General features: G+C 50.1%; 1 protein-coding gene across 1 annotated transcript; it reads left to right on the plus strand.

Moving 5' to 3' along the window:
* The first annotated feature begins 1,942 nt into the window (after positions 1 to 1,942).
* NMRK2 (nicotinamide riboside kinase 2) lies at positions 1,943 to 13,477 on the plus strand. The gene is made up of 7 exons (XM_014579783.3): positions 1,943 to 2,156; positions 5,908 to 5,998; positions 7,520 to 7,568; positions 7,757 to 7,928; positions 9,694 to 9,765; positions 10,859 to 10,965; positions 12,751 to 13,477. The coding sequence occupies exons 1-7, from the start codon at positions 2,131 to 2,133 to the stop codon at positions 12,834 to 12,836; spliced, it is 603 nt and encodes a 200-aa protein (XP_014435269.2). The 5' UTR covers positions 1,943 to 2,130; the 3' UTR covers positions 12,837 to 13,477.
* Positions 13,478 to 18,746: the final 5,269 nt, after the last annotated feature.

Consider the following 18,746-nt stretch of genomic DNA (forward strand, 5'->3'; position numbering starts at 1 on the left):
CATCTTCACTGCTAAGAACATGACCAGGACAACAGATAAAATTCAAAAGCCCTTTGTGGTACGACTACACAGTGCATATGAAATAGGATTAACTGCTACTCTCCTGAAGACACTAAGGATGCATCTAGACTGCAGGGTTTTTTCAGAAAAACTGCGGTTTTTTTCTGAAGAAACTTCACTTACTGCTATTGAGTACTTTTGAAAGAAAATCAAAATCAAAAGAACGCAGGGGGTTTTCCGACACTGGTAAACTTCATTCCGCACTTTTTGCGGAAAAGCGTCCATGCCAATCTAGACGCGCTTTTGCACAAAAAGGCCCCGATCGCCATTTTCGCGATCGGGCTTTTTTGCAGAAAACAAATCTGAGCTGTCTACACTGGCCCTTTTGCGCAAAAGTTTTGCGCAAAAGGGACTTTTGCCCGAACGGGAGTAGCATGGTATTTCCGCAAAAAGCACTGATTTCTTACAGTAGGAAGTCAGTGCTTTTGCGGAAATTCAAGCGGCCAGTGTAGACAGCTGGCAAGTTTTTCCGGAAAAGCAGCTGATTTTCTGGAAAAACTGGCCAGTCTAGACACAGCCATAAGGTTTAAAATTGTGTGTACAAAGCCTTGCGAAACAAGGACTCTTTCAGCGAGTTTTTTAAATTTGCCCATCTGTTGATTCTACAAAAGACACAACAAAAGGGCCACTAGGGTTGCCAGCTACCTTCACAAAAAATCCCTAACATGACGGTGGGGGGAGGAGGGGGAATTTGTTGAGCAAAAAAAACAAAAAGAGGGGGACCAAACTTATTGAGCAAAAAAAAGTGGGGGGTGGGGAGACCAATCTTGTTGAGTAAAATCTTGTTGGGTTTTTTTACTGGATGGAAGGCACAATTACTGGACACCTGGCAACCGTAAGGGCCACACTGTCGGTGGAAAATTAAAACCCAGAAATGTCTCTGTTCACAACAGCTGAGGTCTCAGTGTGTTTTATGCACTCTTAGCATCATATGGATCTGAAAAAAGATCATTCAAAATGATCTCCAGGTTACTACCAGCTTTTTTTTTTTTTCAACCCTCACCTGAAAAGGTCCCTAGTTTCTTAAACTTGCAAAAGCATTTGGGCCTTGGTATTTTCATTTCAGGACTAAGAAAGCAGAGGCTGTGGAAAGAATAAAGGTTTCCAGGCAGGCTCCACAATTGTTGCTCACCCTGAGTATAGTAGTACGTATTCAAGCGTGTAGGCCAACTCAGGTCAACTCCCAGGAGGAAGTGCTACTCAGTAGGAGTGAGTTTTGCAGAAACAGGCGCTCAGCAAAGCAGCTCATATTAGTTTTCACGAGTTTGCGTCAACATGGAAGAAATAAGCCCCAAATAGCGGTCGGATCAGCCACCGTGCCCTTCCCAAAAAAGCCTCCAAGAGTGGGCATCCAACATGATTTCATCGCCTCCCCCTGCATTCTCCTTTGAAATGTTCCTCGGAAAAACGATAGGCGGAATCTTGAGTCCTCGTGCTTTCACTGGGAGACATTTGACACACAGGAGTCATGGAAGGAAAGCCAACGGGGAGGGGGACTGTGGGGGACTTCAAGGGGATATAAATTAAAGGCGCACACACCTTTTGTCCCCCTCAATGAAACAGCAAAGCAACTCACGAGGCTTTTCATTTTGCCATTATAACCCTCCCTCCCCTCCCCCAGAAGACCCCGTGGAAATGAAAAAGGGGGGTGATAGTCTCACCTTGCCCATTTCTAATTTTGGCAAAGGAAAAGCTTGCCAAAAAGCTATAAATAACACAGGGGACTGTAAGAGGTCTCAGAGGGGGGCAAAACAGGTGCAGCTGCAGTGCGCATGACCAGGACTAAGAGCCTTGAAGTGCTGCATCTCATGATAGTCAGAGTGCTTTCCCATCACCCTGTGGGGCGTGGAAAGGACAGGGAGGGGGTATAAATTAAAGGCGCACATGCCTTTTTCTCCTCAAGGGAATAGTAAGGCAGCTTGCAAGGCAGAGCTGAGAGGGAGCAGCTGGATGCAGGCACTCAATTAAGGAAAAGGAAAGATCAGGCATCGCTTTGCTCCATTTTCATTTGCATCATTTCTGCTTGTGCATCCAAGTTGCTTCCCTTCCCATTCCTGCAACTCCCGGACGATGAAATACATCATCGGGATAGGAGGGTAAGGTGCTAGGTGATCTTGCATTTACTTCCTGCTTTTCGTTTTTGTCACCTGCAGCATGCCTTGAGGCATGAGGATGACATGTACTTTTATATGGTAACAAGGATAGGGGTTTAAATAAGGCAAAATCTAGATCAAATATCTCCTAGCTCTAGATCATGCTTGTTTTATTGCACACAGAGAGCTGTGCAGGTTGGGCTTGCCAGACGCTTTCACCCCCACCCTCGCCAGACGCACCAGCGGAAGATTGTCCCCACTGGCCTTCCATCCAAGAGAAACAAAAAATACAGGACATTTTGTATGTACAGTATTTTCTGTCTTTTTTTCTGGACGGGGCCAGACAAAACAGACTGTCCATATGAAAACCAGACACCTGGTCTTTCTATAGTAATACAGGGCAGGAGCTAAAGGTTTTCTGGCTTTATCTTCACACCTGATTTCGAAATGGGTTGAAACAGTTATAAAATGTAAGAGGCTTTCAGTGCAGAGAGAGATTTTAAGTGTTCCACTGAATACACGGGAGGGGAGGGGAAAGTTGATAAAAAAAAGCTTCCTAAAATGGTTCCAAAAAGGAGGGACTTTGTTTCCTCCCCTCCAAATGAGTGAGACTAGGAAGAAGAGCTGCATAAATCTCCCGAATTGGGTGACTGTGGGGCACAGATCCTGCGCAGGTGCTGGCTGTCATAGGTGAGTTAGGGGGGTTATACGGCATGAAAAAGTGTGCAAAGGTGAGAGATTTGTAAAGAAATGTTCGAAGCTGGCACGTTCAGCCCAGACCACCCCGCCCTCCTGCAGGGAGGAAAGTCTCTCTGCTTTGGGATACAGTGATGTGGGACCGTGGGGGTCTGAGTCCAGATCTGCCCTCCACTTAAGGCTCATTCACAGGGTGGCGGAGGGAGGTAATTTTTAAGGCCGTTGTGTAAGGCATTTCCCTCTTGTGGCAGATTTTTTTTAAGTCTCAAAGATCTTGGCTGCATCAGCTGAAGTGTCCTAGATCCTACAGACAGCAGGGTGATGGGGCTACCGCCATGCTAATAGGAAGTCATTTGGAATCGATGCTGAAAATGGCTTGTTCACCCCCGTTGAGTGTATCCCTGGGAGACGTCCGCTCACGTTCCCTGCTCACAATCCCAGGATTTTTAAGACAGGAGCAATGTTTTAATTTGGATCCTTCGGGGCCGAAGTGAGATTTGAGGGCTCTCACTGCAACACACGGAGATCCTGCTCCTCCTCCCCCACAGGAAATCAATTTAATTAGAGGTTGACTATAACTCCCTCTCATGTCTGAGTGAGAGGATTAGTCTGAGGGACTGCAAGACCTTCCCCCTGACCGGAGGGCTCCCCGCTTTGGTTCTTGAGAGGAGGACCCTGGCCGGAGGCAGGGAGGATGCTGTGAAGGCCAAGACGATAACAGGGGTAAAAAAAGAGCTGGACAAGTTCATGGAGAACACGTCCATCCATGGCGATTAGCCAGGTGGGCAGGGTTGGCACCTCTAGCCCAGATAATTGCTCTGTTCTATCGCTGAAGCAGCTGACCCCGGCGCCTGTTGGAAGGCAATATTCTGGGCAATACAGAGCTTTGGTCTGACACAGTATGGCTGTTCTTATGTTCTAACCCCTTCCCCCCTGGTTCTGGGGCAGCCTTCACAGAACAGCCCCTTTGGCTCTTGGACAGAAGGGCCCCTCACCTGGTGCATTTGTGTCCTATAAAGTGTGTAGGAACGGGGAGCAGCCCTGCTTCTCCCCCACTGGGTCTGTGAAGGGCAGGAAAGGGATTCCACTACCTCTCCCCACTCCGCCATAACACAGCTAAGAATCTGGTTTCTATGGGACTAGCACATTTACCTGGCGTAGCTCGGGTCATTATAGTGGGGCTCAGGATAGTGGGGTGCAGGAGCCAGGGCAGGGGGCTGGGAGGCGTGAGGGGGCTCAGGACAGGGGTTGGAGTTTGGTTGATCCCCAAGCCTGGCCAGGGCAGCAGAGGCATTGTGTCCAGTCTCTGGCTCCCTGGGGCTGACCAAAGCAGGGGGCAGGCTGCCTTGCCAGCAGCTCACCAGAACAGAAACCTTACCCGTGTAGGGTGACCAGCAACATCCGGAACCCCGCCCCTAGCTGGCCACACTCTTACTGCTGCACCCCCCTCCCCTCCCAGTGCAGTGTTCCCTCTAAGCTACACGGCTTCACAGGTGATTCATCAGCCTCGCTCAGACAGTCGGCTCCGTGCACGGAGCCCTGAGCCTCCGACTGGGCGGGGCTGATGAATCACCCAGGAAGCTCTGCTGCCCCGGTGGTCATTCTGCAGTGTAGCTGTGCCTCCTAGCAGACCCCCTCCCTTTGCATTTGAAGCATAACAAACCCATTCCAGGCACAGCCCCTTGTCCTGGCACCACCAAAACTCTGGCCTTGCTTTACGTTAGAGTGGAGGAAGCTGCGGCCCAAGTTTCGGTGGTCCTAGCTCTTGCCATTTTGGAGGAGGAGCTCTTGAACAAATGGACAGACAGACAGATGGGCAGAGAGACAAACTCTCTCAAGTATATCGTAGATGAAAAGGCTGGGGGGCGGGGGGGTTCACGTCCTTCCCAGCTTTGAAGCACGTCTGAATGTCAGGGTGTTGGGAGTGACTGGCGAGACAGTTAGCGAAGTCAAATCTTGGGGAAGGATCCAGATTCAGTCTGCAGTGAAGACGTCGTAAGAGGGACTGGGGTCCCCAGTGTGCCCTTTGGGTGACCTTTTGGATGACAGACCATTGCTGGCTGGTTTTCAGATCTCACCAGAAGACGACTGGATCAAGCAAAACAATTACTCCGATCTCACAAGTTGATTGCCTGGGTAAACAGGGCCCCTTTTGCATGAGCATTTTATTTCTTTGTTTTAAGAATTTTTACATCTCCACCTTGGCACTTATTTGTCTTGGGGGTTCATTATATCCCTGGAGTCTGACTAGTCACTTTATCTAGGAAGGTCGGGGGGGGGGGGGGGTTATTGAATCTGATACGGTCGCCGTGTTTAACCAAGCCTACAAGTCAGATCCAGCTGGGGCAAAAAATATTGAAGAGAAAGTGATGGGATTAGTTCAGAAGCATCCCTTCCTTCCATCAGGACCTACAGTCTAGTGCTTGCCATTACAGAAAGGATGTGGATGCATTGGAGAGAGTCCAATGGAGGGGAAAAACACATGACTTACAAGAAGACACTGAGGGATCTGAGCTTATTTAGTCTGCAGAAGGGAAGTGTGAGGGGGGATTTGATAGCAGCCTTCAACTGCCTGAAGGGAGGTGCCAAAGAGGATGGAGAGAGGCTGACAGATGGCAGAACAAGGAGCAATGGTCTCAAGTTGCAGTGGGGACATCTAGGTTGGATATTAGGAAAAACGATAGCCCCGGGAGGATGGGGAAGCACTGGGATGAGTTCCCTAGGGAGGGGTAGAATCTCCATCCCTAGAGGTTTTTAAGTCCCAGCCTGACAAAGTCCTTGCTGGGATGATTTAGTTGAGATTGGTCCTGCTTTGGGCAGGGGGTTGGACTCAGTGACCTCTTGAGGTCTCATCCACCTGTATGATTCTAAGATTCTATGCTGGGCTTATAGACGCCTTTAATAAAGATTCTTTTGACTCCATGTGATACAGAAGCAGACAGATCTGGCTGGAATAGAAATACCCCTGAAGAAATGGTGTTAGGCTGCCGTAACGGCACCTTATACTGTCGTAATTCTAATGCCTCTTCTCTCCCGCTGCTTCACATTCCCTCTTTAGTGTGACCAACGGTGGCAAAACCACTTTGACCAACCGACTTATCAAAGTTCTTCCAAACTGTTGTGTTGTCCATCAGGATGATTTTTACAAGGTAAATTAAGCTATTCTGCCTGTTTAAAAATAGCTACTGAGGCTTAAATATATTCCATGCAATGTCAAGTATGTGCCATAGGGAAGCCTGGTGTGAGTTTGTGTGGTTAAGTGGTTTAGGAAGAACATATTTAGCTTCTGAAATGCCTTGGGCAGATTGAAATACAATGGCCTTTTACAAACTGTTAGCATGTTAGTTTCAACACAGTAGCCAATTGGAACACAGGGAAATGATCTCCTTGAATTTTAATTTCACAGCAAATGCATGTAACTTTAGATCAGCCTATTGGTTTAAAGGGACTTATTTTTGCTTTTATTTTAGCTATTTTCCTAGTTTGTCCCCACCTTGGCCCTTTCTTGTAATCGTTCTCTTTACAAAAAAGACTCTGGCTTTCCAAAGGCCTTTTATGACATAGGCTGCAAGCATGTTTGCATTTATCATTTAAAACAAAGACAAGCTAACCTTTCGGCACAAGGGACCACATCCTCAAAGGCTTTTAGGCTCCTCGCTTGCACTGATTTCAATGTCAGGGGAAGGGTCAAACTGTCTAACACCTTTAGCTCTGTTTTACCTCTGTAGGAGCCTGAGCCAGTCTATGGAAAGATTCACACTAAAGTCAGTTGGCTGTGTTGGATCAAGCCCAGGCGGATGGCAAGGACAAAGCCACGTTAGAACATGTTACCGAATTGTGTTTTGGGCTCTAACAATGATCAGAAGGGTCATAACCGTATTTTGATCCCGCTGATATAGGCAAGATCAAACCATGTTGTGACACAGTGGGAGAATTCCTATTTTATAACACAAAGCCCCAACCCGGTCGATGTTCCTGTGCTCCCAGACCTAAAAGGCCTGTTTGTCTGTCCTTCATGCATGTACATGCCCTACTGAATAGAACTCAGCACATTTTTTATATTGCTAAATTGGAAGTGTTTCTTCATCCTAACCCAAAAAGTGCATCTAGATAAATGCTAAGAGGAGCTTTGAGAGGTAGTTATAACTTTTTCTGTAAAATATGTATTTCATTCTGCCATGTTAAATTTATAAATGGTTATTGAAAGCAGAGCTAAGAGCAAACGAAAGTTACTGTGCTGACTCACAGCTTTTATTGGACGCGTTTGTTCAGTATCGTAGGAATTAATGTAAGATGTGATACAGCAATGGTCACTTAACACTACCTGCATTTTTTAAATCCAAAGATTCTATTTCTTGACTTAAAACCATGCTTCTCTACCAAATCAGAAATGGCATTTTTCTGACTTTATGTTAAACTGGGAATCCTTGGGCAGACGCAGCCTCCTTGGGGCAAGAGAGCAAATTCACTTGCTGATACTCTCAGATGGGGTGGAAGATGGGGCGGTAAAAATGCTCCATCAGGTTTCACACCCGAAGGCTGCTGCGGCTGTTTTGTTAAGTGAACTCTTGCTTCGTTGTGTAGTGCAGTCGTGCACAGGTTGTGATCACATCGTAGCTAACAGATCACCCTGCCTTTGCAGCAATGTTTTATTGCTCACTATATTTCAGCCACAAGATCAGATAGAAGTCGGGGAAGACGGCTTTAAACAATGGGATGGTAAGAGCAGTGTTCGCTGTAGGAAGCAGTAATGTATATTTTTTCCTAAGTATTTCTTTTTAATTATACTATTAAGACTTAATGGTAAATTTCCATAATTCTATATTACACGTTTCTATTTACACACTTTCCTGCCTCTGGGGTTTGGGGCTTTTGACTTATTTCCCACCTGATTTTCTTCTAAATAGCACTGGAATCCCTGGATATGGAGGCGATGGTGAGCACAGTGAGGGCGTGGATTGAGAAGCCAAGGAAATTTGCCCGTTCCCATGGGGTGAATATTAAGCCTAATTCTAAAGATCCCGCCCCGGAGGAGATCCACATTCTGGTCATTGAAGGCTTCCTGCTTTACAATTACAAGTAAAGTGTCTTTTTATTTACAGAACGTTTTGTGGCAATGAAAAGTGCAGGATTTATAGCTCTGGTCACGGAAGTCTCCTTGCAATTAACTAACTCAAGTGGTTTTCAGTCTAGGGGTCACGACACAGTACTGGGTCGTGGAATGTCAGGCACCGGGTCTGGTTGCTGCAGGGGGATCAGTGGGGGGGGGCTAAGGCAGCTCCCTGCCTGTCCTGGCTCCTCAGACTGTGCTGCACCCCAGAAGCAGCTGGCAGAAGGCCCGCCTCCTAGGTGAGGGTGGGGGTGGGGAAGAGCGCACTCCCATTGGCTGAGAACCTGCTGCTGGCTGCTTCTGTCTTTGCATCGGAATCACAATTCTCAGTGGTTGAGGTGACTTGAGTTCCATCTAACAACACCTTCTTGGGGAACAAATATTTAATACAGGTTGCACCTCTAAAATCCGGGATTCCCTGGTCCGGCAACATCCATAGTCTGGCATGACCTCGGATGTTCCAGGATCAGAAAGTCCCGGTGCGTTGCAGGGTGTTGGAGGTCCAGGAGCCTGTGTGCGGCTTAGCTGGGCAGTGAGGAGGGAGCCAGGAGCCGGGATACAGCTCAATCGGTCTTCAAGGAGGGCTGGAGCTGCACAGGGGGAGCCAGGAAACCGGTGGTAACGGGAGGGCTGAAATGACCTCCTCTGGTCCAGAAAAATCCCTTATCTGGGTCCAGTCAGGTCCCAAGGGTGCCAGATCAGGGAGGTCCAACCTGTTATGGGCTCTTCAGTCTAGCAGAGACGGTAAGACAGGGTCCAATGGCCGGAAGTTAGACAACTTCCAACTAGAAATAAGGCATAAATGTGTAACAGCGAGAGTCATTAACTACTGCAACAATTTACTGAGGGTCAGGGTGGGTTCTCCCAAACTTGATTCAACAGTGATGACGTCCTTCTAAAAGACCCTAGGTAGGAATTATTTGGGGGAAGTTCTCAGGCATGGGATAGATAGGCGCTCAGACTACATCATCATAAAAGGTCCAGGCCATGAGTGGTTCTGCGAGGACAACCATTCAATGACACCTGCTCAGCACTGTTTCAACACTCAGTATAGGAAGCAGCTGGGACCTGCCTTCTGAAGGTGAATGTCAGATGTGAATGGCTTGTCTCCACAGACTGTGTGTTACGAGAGCCTCATTGAAGATTACATCAGTAACTTGCCAGGGGCCCAAGACTTGTATGTTGCCTGAATGAAGTAGAACAGTGTTGTCCAAATGAGACTTTAGGTCCCATTAGGAAACACTCTGAGTGAAGAGCCTAGATTTAGGCTAAGATGGAATACTGCATTCTGTTTTGTGGGAAATCGCACCAGAATCCTGTCAGTCAAACTTTGTCCAAGCCTGCTGTATACATCCGATTCCTCCCGCCATGATCCTCTGGTCTGAGCTGACATCTCCAGTTACTGGCTTTCCAGACTAGTAGGAGCGTAATTCAAGCCAAATGTGAAAGACTTTTCCCTTAGGCTCACAGGGTGACTAGTTTTCCTGGCTGTTCAGGCCCCTTTAGACACTCTATTTCTGTCTCGGACACAAGAAGTATTTGTAAATGGGCTCACATCAGGCCACGTGAAATGTTGTCAGAAGTCCGGACTGCTGCAGAAAGTCTTTGAAGCAAGGGCACGACAAACCACAGGAAAAAAAGATTGTATTTGTTGCAACGTGGCCACTAGCATTTGTCTCTGAGGAAATAAGTAATAGTGATCTAGTGTTGCCTTTTTTCTCCCCGCTCCCCCAGACCGCTGACTGACTTGTTCAACAGACGCTACTATCTGACAGTTCCCTATGACGAATGCAAAAGGAGGAGGAGGTAAGCGCGTTACTTTACCTACGGTTAATTAATACGTTGCTCTGGTATCGGATTTGGAGCGCGTATGCAAGGGAGAGTATGGTAGTTGCGTGACGATTGTGATTCAATGAACGCACTGGCGTTGCTTTCCAACTGCAGTTGCAATTGACAAACTTTCAAGTCAGTCGGAAGATGACAGCTCATGGGGCATTTCTTGTACCTTTAGAACAGGGGCGAGGAAACTCAGGCTCGGGGGCCAGATGCGGCCCTCGGCTTGCCTGGATCTGGCCCCCGAGGTTCAGAGCCCCCCCCCACTGCCTCCCAGTGGAGATGGAGCACACAAAATCTACTAGGCTGGGCCTCTCTCGGCTCTGGTGTGTGAGGGGAATGTGTGGAGGGTCTTTCTCCTTCTCATTTCGGGGGCCCCAGTGGGGGGGTGTGTTCTACTTCTCATTTGTGTGCAGCCCTCCCCCCCCCCCGGACTGATTTTTCTGTGGGTCAGTGGCCCCCAACTCAAAAAAGGTTCTCCACCCCTGCTTTAGAAAATAGCTATCTTGGGGGGAGTAGCTTTTCTTGGGAGTTGCAGATCTGAAAGCTGATATTCTGGAGTGACCTTCAAATAGGTACAGCTCCTGTCCCTTAGGACATGGGCTGTGTTCAGCAGTATATTACCGAACCACCATTAGATAACCTCATTTGATCTTTAGCATTGGGCCAGATGTAATGCCAACATGACAATCTAACACAGGGGTGGGGAACCTCAGGCCCGTGGTTCGGATGTGGCCCCCGGCTTGCCTGGTTCTGGTCCCCAAAGCTCCGGGCTCCTCCTCAGTATTGGGGAGCCCATGCTGGGGTTCCCGTCCCTCTTCCATCCACCGCACAGCTGGAGCACACAGATCTACTAGCCCAGGCCCCTCTAGGCTCTGGAGCATGAGGAGACTATGGGGAGGGTCTTTCTGCTTCTCAGTCGGGGGTCACATCAGTGAGGGTTTGGGGATAGTTTTTGTGCTTCTCACTTTTGTGGCCCCCGGCTGATTTTTCTGTGGGTCAGTGGACCCAAAAAAGGTTCCCCACCCTTGCTCTAACAGCTTCCTTTCCATTTGAACACTGACAGTACACGCCATTATCCTATTCCTGACCCGCCTGGTCTTTTCGACGGCCACGTCTGGCCCATGTATCTGAAGTACAGGAAGGAAATGGAGACGAGTGAGGTGGATGTGGGTAAGCTGCCCTTCACGCAAACGGTGGCATTGTAGTGCCGGCACCAGGCCGTCAAGACTTCACTCAAGGAGGTTTGAATGATGAAGCTAAGAACGCTGGCCTCCCTTCTGCTCAGTGCCACTTTAAAATGGCTCTGGTGTCACTAAGAGCAGGATTCAGCCCAGAGTTTATGTGGGAGTATCAGAACGAATGATTAGGGGTCTGGAGCATATGACCTATGAGGAGAGGCTGAGGGACTTGGGTCTGTTTAGTCTGCAGAAGCGAAGAGTGAGGGGGGACTTGATAGCAGCCTTCAACTTCCTGAAGGGAGGTTCCAAAGAGGATGGAGAGAGGCTGTTCTCAGTAGTGACAGATGGCAGAACAAGGAGCAATGGGCTCAAGTTGTGGTGGGAGAGGTCCAGATTGGATATTAGGAAAAACTATTTCACTAGGAGGGTAGTGAAGCATTGGAATGGGTTACCTAGGGAAGTAGTGGAGTCTCCATCCCTAGAGGTGTTTAAGTCTCGGCTTGACAAAGCCCTGGCCGGGTTGATTTAGATGGGATTGGTCCTGCCTAGAGCGGAGGGCTGGACTTGACGACCTTCTGAGGTCTCTTCCAGTTCTGATTCTATGATAAGGGGATGGTTGGATGAAATAACATGATCTTGGTAACTAATTGACCATTCATTACCAGTTGGAAATAGGTCAATGGAGGGATGATAGGAGTTGCTATAGGGAACTTTCTGGGTGTCTGGCTGGTGAGTCTTGCCCACATGCTCAGGGTTTAGCTGATCGCCATATTTGGGGTCAGGAAGGAATTTTCCTCCAGGGTAGATTGGCAGAGGCCCTGGAGGTTTTTCGCCTTCCTCTGTAGCATGGGGCACGGGTCACAGCTGGAGGATTCTCTGCATGTTGGGGCCTTCAAAGTATTTGAAGGCTTCAATATCTGAGACACAGGTGAGAGGATTATTCTAAGAGGGGTGGGTGAGATTCTGTGGCCTGCACGGTGCAGGGGGTCAGACTAGATGATCATAATGGTCCCTTCTGACCTTAAAGTCTATGAGTCTATGAGAATGCCTTGCAGGCTGCACCAGAAGGCACCATGCCTCAATTTATCAAGTCTTTTTTTGTTGTTGTTGCATTTTTTAAATTAGTTTGGGAGACCCCATTAGGATTTCCTCCTCACACGCCTAGCTACCTGACAAGGAAGAAGAGCAGTGGCTAAACGCAGGATCAGGGCCGGAGATCTATAATCTTTTGCCATAGATTTGCTCTATGATCTTTCACCTCCATTTCCCCTCTCATGACATGGGACCCACCGTGATCTACCTCATAGGCCTCTGGGGGTGATCAGTCTGTGAAACAAACCTTAGATTAGAAAACACCATTCCAAGGCAAAATATTATTTATAACCAAGCAGCCATAGCAGCAGCTTATTCCTGGAAGTCTAAATCAAGATGGGAAGAGTCTGTGGATTGGGGTTTCTTTTTGTGGAAACGGCAGGTTGGACATGTGGGTGCGTGACCCTTAAACCAGGTTTCAAGAACCTTTTTTTCTTTCCTGCCTCTCCCTTCTCCCCTATTTATTTTGGGTCTGCACATCCTAAACTCAAAACTCCGGTCATCTGAAGAAGTGGGCTGTGCCCACGAAAGCTCATGGTACTATCTGCATGGTTTGTTAGTCTATAAAGTGCTACCAGACCATTTGTTGTCATTTAAATTTATCCTTTTTACATGTGACTTTCACGAATGCCCTTCAAATTGCAAGCTAACAAACTCACTGGGTTGTTGTTGTTTTTCCTTTCAGTGCATCTGGATGGATTGAAGTCTAGAGAGGACCTGTACAATCAGGTCTTTGAAGAGGTTCAGAACACACTTTTAAATTGTTCATAGGTAAATAGGCACCTGCTTCTATGTGCATTGGTCCCTGCTGAAACAGCACACTTCTTCCACACTGGGCTAGTCTTGCTTTCTGGAGTCTGAGAAGAGCTGAAAGACCCCGATTTGATGTAAATAGTGCCCTAGGTGTTAGAAGATAGTATTAGGTAGGGTGTATTTGTGTAAACCAGCCGTATACTGTCCCTTGGAAAAACTCTGATGTATATAATTGAAAATGTGAAGATAAGTTATTTACAACTCACCCACAGGCAGGTTTTTTTTTAAATCTATATTCCACTGGTCTAAATATGTGATTTTTAAGATGCTTTTTTCCACCATTCAAGAGCCCACCCTCTGCTCTGCCTCTACTTTTGAATAGCTGTTAAGCTTCTGCTTTATTGCTTGTGACACCATCTTTTAAGTTCAAAGAGTTTTGGTTTTTTTCAAAGTGCTGATATGAAAGACATGAGCTGTATGTCAGCCAGCCAATAAATACTATTTTATGCTCAACCCTATTGTGCATTTAGGAGGAAACCTTGTGGCTTTCACAAGCTAGGTCCTCTCCCTCCCTAGAGTTCTTAAGACCGGGATACCTCTGAATTGCCTACAGCTCCATGAGTTTCCTGGTTTTACCACCCACACCCACACCCACCCCTTCAATTCTCAGTCCTTTCTCCAGGAAGCAGCCACAAACAGCTTCCCCTGGGTTCTACTAGCCCTCCTCTTTGTGCTGCCTGTGTGTGCTTATTAACTACTTTCTCAGCTGATGAGTTAATTAGCCCCGGAGCTCAACAACTCACAGTTTGATTAGATAATTAAGTCTTGCTCCCCTCAATCAGGGCATCTCTGGGGGGCACTGGTGAGTGACCAGAATGCTGCTGGTTCTCTCCACGCTCTGGCAGTGGTTTGTTTCACACTCTCTCGTCAATTTGTAAGACGATGAGGGGGGAGCTCACAGCTCCTCTGCATCTGGCATTCTGAGCATGAGAGTTATTCAGGTGTGGATTTCCCAGATGCTAGGGCTGGATCCACCACAGAAAATGCCATGTGTTGGGTATTATTAGGCCTAATTGGTGGACAAAATAATGAGGGGATGGACTATTCCAGGCATCATTACTTTTTGGGGGTTTTAAAATAAATATTTGTGCAGGCAGAGGGGGGGGATGTAAAAAGGAAGAACATGAGGCAAACCAACAGGCTGGTGAAATAGCTTCACCAACACGGCTGCCACCCCTCCCCATCTCCTAGGATGGCCTTTGTCCCAATGCTGAGGGACGTCCTGACACAGCCCCACTCCCAGCTGGGCCCAAGGCGCATCTGGACTTCACTCTGTCAGCTGCAGCCGAATCCCGACCACCAGCCGCGGTCAAAGCAGCTGCAGCAATCCCAGCTCCAGCCCCTCTCAAGCGGCTCCCCGCAAGGGACAGGTTTTTACCCGCCTTGACAGTGCCTGTCAGACAAAGGGAGGGGGTTTTCCTGCTACAACGCGCAGCAGCTCGTGGGGAAAAGCACCTACAATGTTGTTACCCTGACAGCCTGGCTTAATACTTGGTATTTCAAGGACTTTGGCTGGTTTGCCCTTCTTTTCTGGATTTAAGGGTTAAAGGATTGTCATGGGGTGTTTGTCATAGTACCCAGCAGGCTGAAGTCTCTGTAGACCAGTGGTCTCCACACGTATTCCCTGCCCCTCCCTGGAGCTGGGAATGAGAGCGCAGATGCTGCTTTGGGGGGCAGCAGACAGGAGTAAGGGGGCGCGGGACTGGGGGTGGAGGCAGGGCCATAGCTAGTAACAGGAGCAGAGCTGCAGTTACAGCCAGGCTGCGGTCGGGGCCGGTAGCCAGGCCATGACCCAGTGTGGCCCCTGCCCCCAGCCCCCCTCCCAGGCCAGGAAAGGAGCTGCCACCACCAGCCAAGGCCGGGGGCTGACATAGGGGGGACCCACCTCCAGGCTATGAAGGGGATCAGCAGCCAGGCCCCCGACAGGGGCAGAGCCATGCTGAGGATGGGGCCTGGGTCAGGCGCTGGGATACGGCTGCCAACAGGCCTGGAGCAGGACTGGGGGCAGGCAGGGCCTGGGTGGCTCTCCCTTCCCACCCCCCTGTGGGGGGCTGATCTGGACCCTACCGCACATCACCCCCTCAATGTTCCCCCATGCCCCCTTCGGCCCTTCCTTGTCTATTGAGCCTACACTGTAAGCTCTGTGGGGCTGAGACCATCTCTCACCCGGGCTCGAGGGGGCCCTGTTCTTGACTGAGTCCAGTGACCGAGTGGGGACAGGACGTGTCCCCACAGTTGACGAGCCAATTGATTAGGCGCTGGGGGGAAAGCAGTGACCCAGGGGATTCAGCTCCTTAGAGGAGGACAGTTAAAAGAGAGACAGGCAGAAGCCAGCAGGGAAGGCTGGGCCGGAGAGATGCACGCAGGGAAACAAGCACTTGTGTGCAGCATGTTGTAAATCAAGCCCCGGGTGTTGAACTCGCTACAGGCGTCTGAGGGCTGTTTGCAACACAGAGTGCAGGTGGGCGGGGGCAGAACCCTGCCCTGCCACAGGCCTCCAGGTGCTGCTGTAATACAATAACTACGGGTGTGGCCCAGGGCATGCAGGGTCTCATGCTTCAGGACACCCTGAATGGATTCCCTGCCAGGGCAGGAAGGAAGGAGTTCACCCACTCCTCATGTGCATTATGGGGGAAACTGAGGCACGGAGCCAGGCCGTGATTTGACCAAGGTCACCCAACAGGCCAATAGCTCCACTCAGATTAGAGCCCTTGTCTGCTAAATGCCCGTCTAGTGGATTTTCTGACGCATGGGAGGCTAGAGGCAGCTGGAGGGGACGTGACCAATGGTCTGAACAGGGCCTGCCAGCTCCCTCCTGCAAGGGGCAGGCACTGGGCTCACCCGGGGTGCTCCTACCGGCCCAGCTATGCATGAGGCTGCACCCCTGGGATGAGCCGGTTCTCAGAGCTGGGGCTGGAGTGGGGGAGGAGCTGGCAGGCTATAATTATCCGCAGGCCTGCGTGCTCTGTGTGTCAGCACGAAACCTACACCCGCTGTTCACGTAAGCAAGCGATCCGGTGTCTGGGACTCGAGCTGGGACTGTCTTGGCTGCCGTGGGAGGGGCCTTTCTCCCCCTCCATCAGTGCACTCTGCCTTTCCTGGGCTCAGCTGTATGAGGTTCTCTCCACAGCCAGACACTACCGGCTGGGAGTCACGCACCCTGTGACGAGCCGCCAGAACCGCGGTGTCCCTTCCGCAGCCGTGAGCAGCGTCAGTGTCACAGTCTGTCAAATCCAGTCCTTCCCCGGCCAGAGTCTGCTTTTGCAAAGGCACCGAAAGTTTGGCTTCCCGTGGGGCTCCAGGAGGCAGGGTAGCCTAGTGGGTAATGCACTAGACGGGCATTTAGGGGACTTGGGCTCTAACCCGAGCACAGCTGTTGGCCCGTTGGGTGACCCTGGTCAAGTCACAGCCCTGCTGTGTGCCTCAGTTTCCCCTCCTGCAAAATGGGAATAATGAAAACCACCGAGGGGTGAAAAGAGTCACGTCAGAGGTAGGCATTGTTATTAGGTGGCAGCACCCAGAGTCTTTTGGAAGGGGGCACAGAATTTCACTGCCATCTGTGATAAATGCAGAGCTGATAAGGTGTCCTCGCCCCTTACGAGATTACTGCTGTGGGACAGCTGTTGGCCAATGGCAGGCTGACTTGGGTGTCCCATCTAGAAGGTGGGCATGGGGGAGTAACCACCCTCTGCCCCCCGCATCCGGCAGGCATCTAAAGGAGATTGTGAAGCATCTGTGGACAATTCTGCAGCCGCGCTGGCCCATGGGAGTGAGCCGTCGGGGGCCCCCTGAAATGGGGCAACCCTTGAGGATATACCAAGGGGGGGTAGGGGTATACTGGGCACATCCTGGAGCTGAGTCAGTTCAGCGTGTAGGGAGGTCAAAGCCCCTCTTTTCCGTGCAGAGCATGCCTAGGCCGAAAGCCACATCCCGCCCCACAACGACCTATCGGCCTCGTAGGCAACACCGGCCAGGCCCACTGTAAAAAGTGACGCAGAAAGGACAGTGCACAGGGTACCGCGGCCAAGAGGAGAGAGAAACGTGCACCAAAGGTCAAGCCACATTCCGCAGCGTCACCAAAGATCTTCGACTGCACCTTGGATGACCCAGACACGTACCCAGGCAGGCGGCCTGCCAGGGCCTGCCCTGTTCCTGAGGCCAGGCCGCAGGGTGGGAGCTGGCTTGCCGAAGGCCCTGCAGCATCTCCATTTGTAACACCGAGATCGTATCAGCCATGAAATAGCATGAGGAGGGAATAGGGGCTGGAAACGTAGCCGTGCTCCCCCAGCTGTGCCCACCAGCCAAGCTCCACCCGTTTCAGACACCAGGCTGGCCTGCCAATCCCAGCCAACGGTGAGTTTCAGATGGCGGATTAAGACCTAGGCCTAGTAGGCACATGCAGGGTGGGTCCTGCCTGTCTTGGGATTTCAGCTTCCAGGGAGTGTCTCTTTGGCCTGTGCTTGGACAGTGCCTGGCACAGTGGGGTCCTGGTCTGTGCATGGGGTCCATAGACAGTGACATAATCCAGCTAAAGAGAAGCCACCGCCCAGCACCCAGTACCAGAAAGGACCAAATTGCTACAAATCTGAGCCTAGGTGTGAGCATTCCCCACCATGCACAGAGCTGATCCGAAATCCCCACTGCCACCCATGTAGTCCCCCAGACGTGAGACTTCCATGGTGGTCCCTCTCTCCAGTCCCTTCTAGCAACTCATCTGCCAAAAGCAGACTATGGGCCTCAGTTTCCCCATCCAGGATAAGCCCCGAAGAGAACGGAAATTGCTCTTTGCCACTCACGCCAGTGTCTATCGATGGAGGGGACTGAACAGATGGCAGACTGGCCAGGGAGAGGGAACAGAAAAGCCAAGACCCTCTGCTGGTCATGAGAGGAGGAGGAGGATGTCCTAGGGAGAGAAATGGGTATCAGAAGCAATGTTCCCTCTAAGTTTTTCCATCCATGTGCAGAATAAATTTTGTCATGCGCACCAAGGCATGTGGAGATGTGCACCACCAATAGAAACACATGCTTCTGGCTCTGGGTGCTGTGGGTACTCTGCTAATCAGCTGGGCGGCATTTGAATCTCTCCTGGGCACCCACGCAAGCACTCCGCTTACAGGGAACACTGAGCGGAAGATGTGGATTCTTTTCCTGACTCTGCTACAGACTTGCTTTGTAGGCCAAATTCACCCTGCAGAGAAGGAACCGGCGGAAGTTTTAATACCAATTAAGCCTTCACGTTAGCACATAAGAGGTGCACAGGGCTTGTTTGCATGAGGGCAAACATTGCCCAAGGTGATCTTGTCGTGTCAACCCCTCTGTTCCTCAGTTTCCCCATCCATAACACAGGGTGTTGCACCTCCCAGGAGGGCTGCGAGGCTGTGCTGAGTTCACGTTTGTGTCACACGGGGCATTTCTTTACCTGAGTGAGAAGCAGCATGTTTGAGATTCATGTGAAGTGTTATAACACCATGGAAACGAAGCGGCTGCTTTGCCCAGGTCAGGACATCGGGGGTTGTTGTTTGTCTCGTAAAGGGGCAGATTCTGCCAGCTCTATTCCCACTGTGAAGTGTCTTTACTCACTGCACGGCCCCGTTCATGTCAATGGGAATCATTGCAAAGTAAAGTAATACGCTTTACGGGCTGGTAGAAAGCCCATAAAGGCAAAGGGCAGGGTGACGTCCACAACGCCAGCTCTCACAAGTCATGGGCACGCCTAGTGGTTACAGCAAAGGACTGTGAATCAGGACCCCTGGGTTCTACAATATTCCCACCTCTGTCATTCATCGTGTGATCATTTCCTCTGGCCCACAACACATGGGGCGCAGCAGTGAAACGCCCCTGGCTGCCCTGCGTCAGCTGACTGCAGAT

Source organism: Pelodiscus sinensis, chromosome 19 (assembly GCF_049634645.1).
Source record: "Pelodiscus sinensis isolate JC-2024 chromosome 19, ASM4963464v1, whole genome shotgun sequence".
Lineage (NCBI taxonomy): Eukaryota > Metazoa > Chordata > Testudines > Trionychidae > Pelodiscus > Pelodiscus sinensis.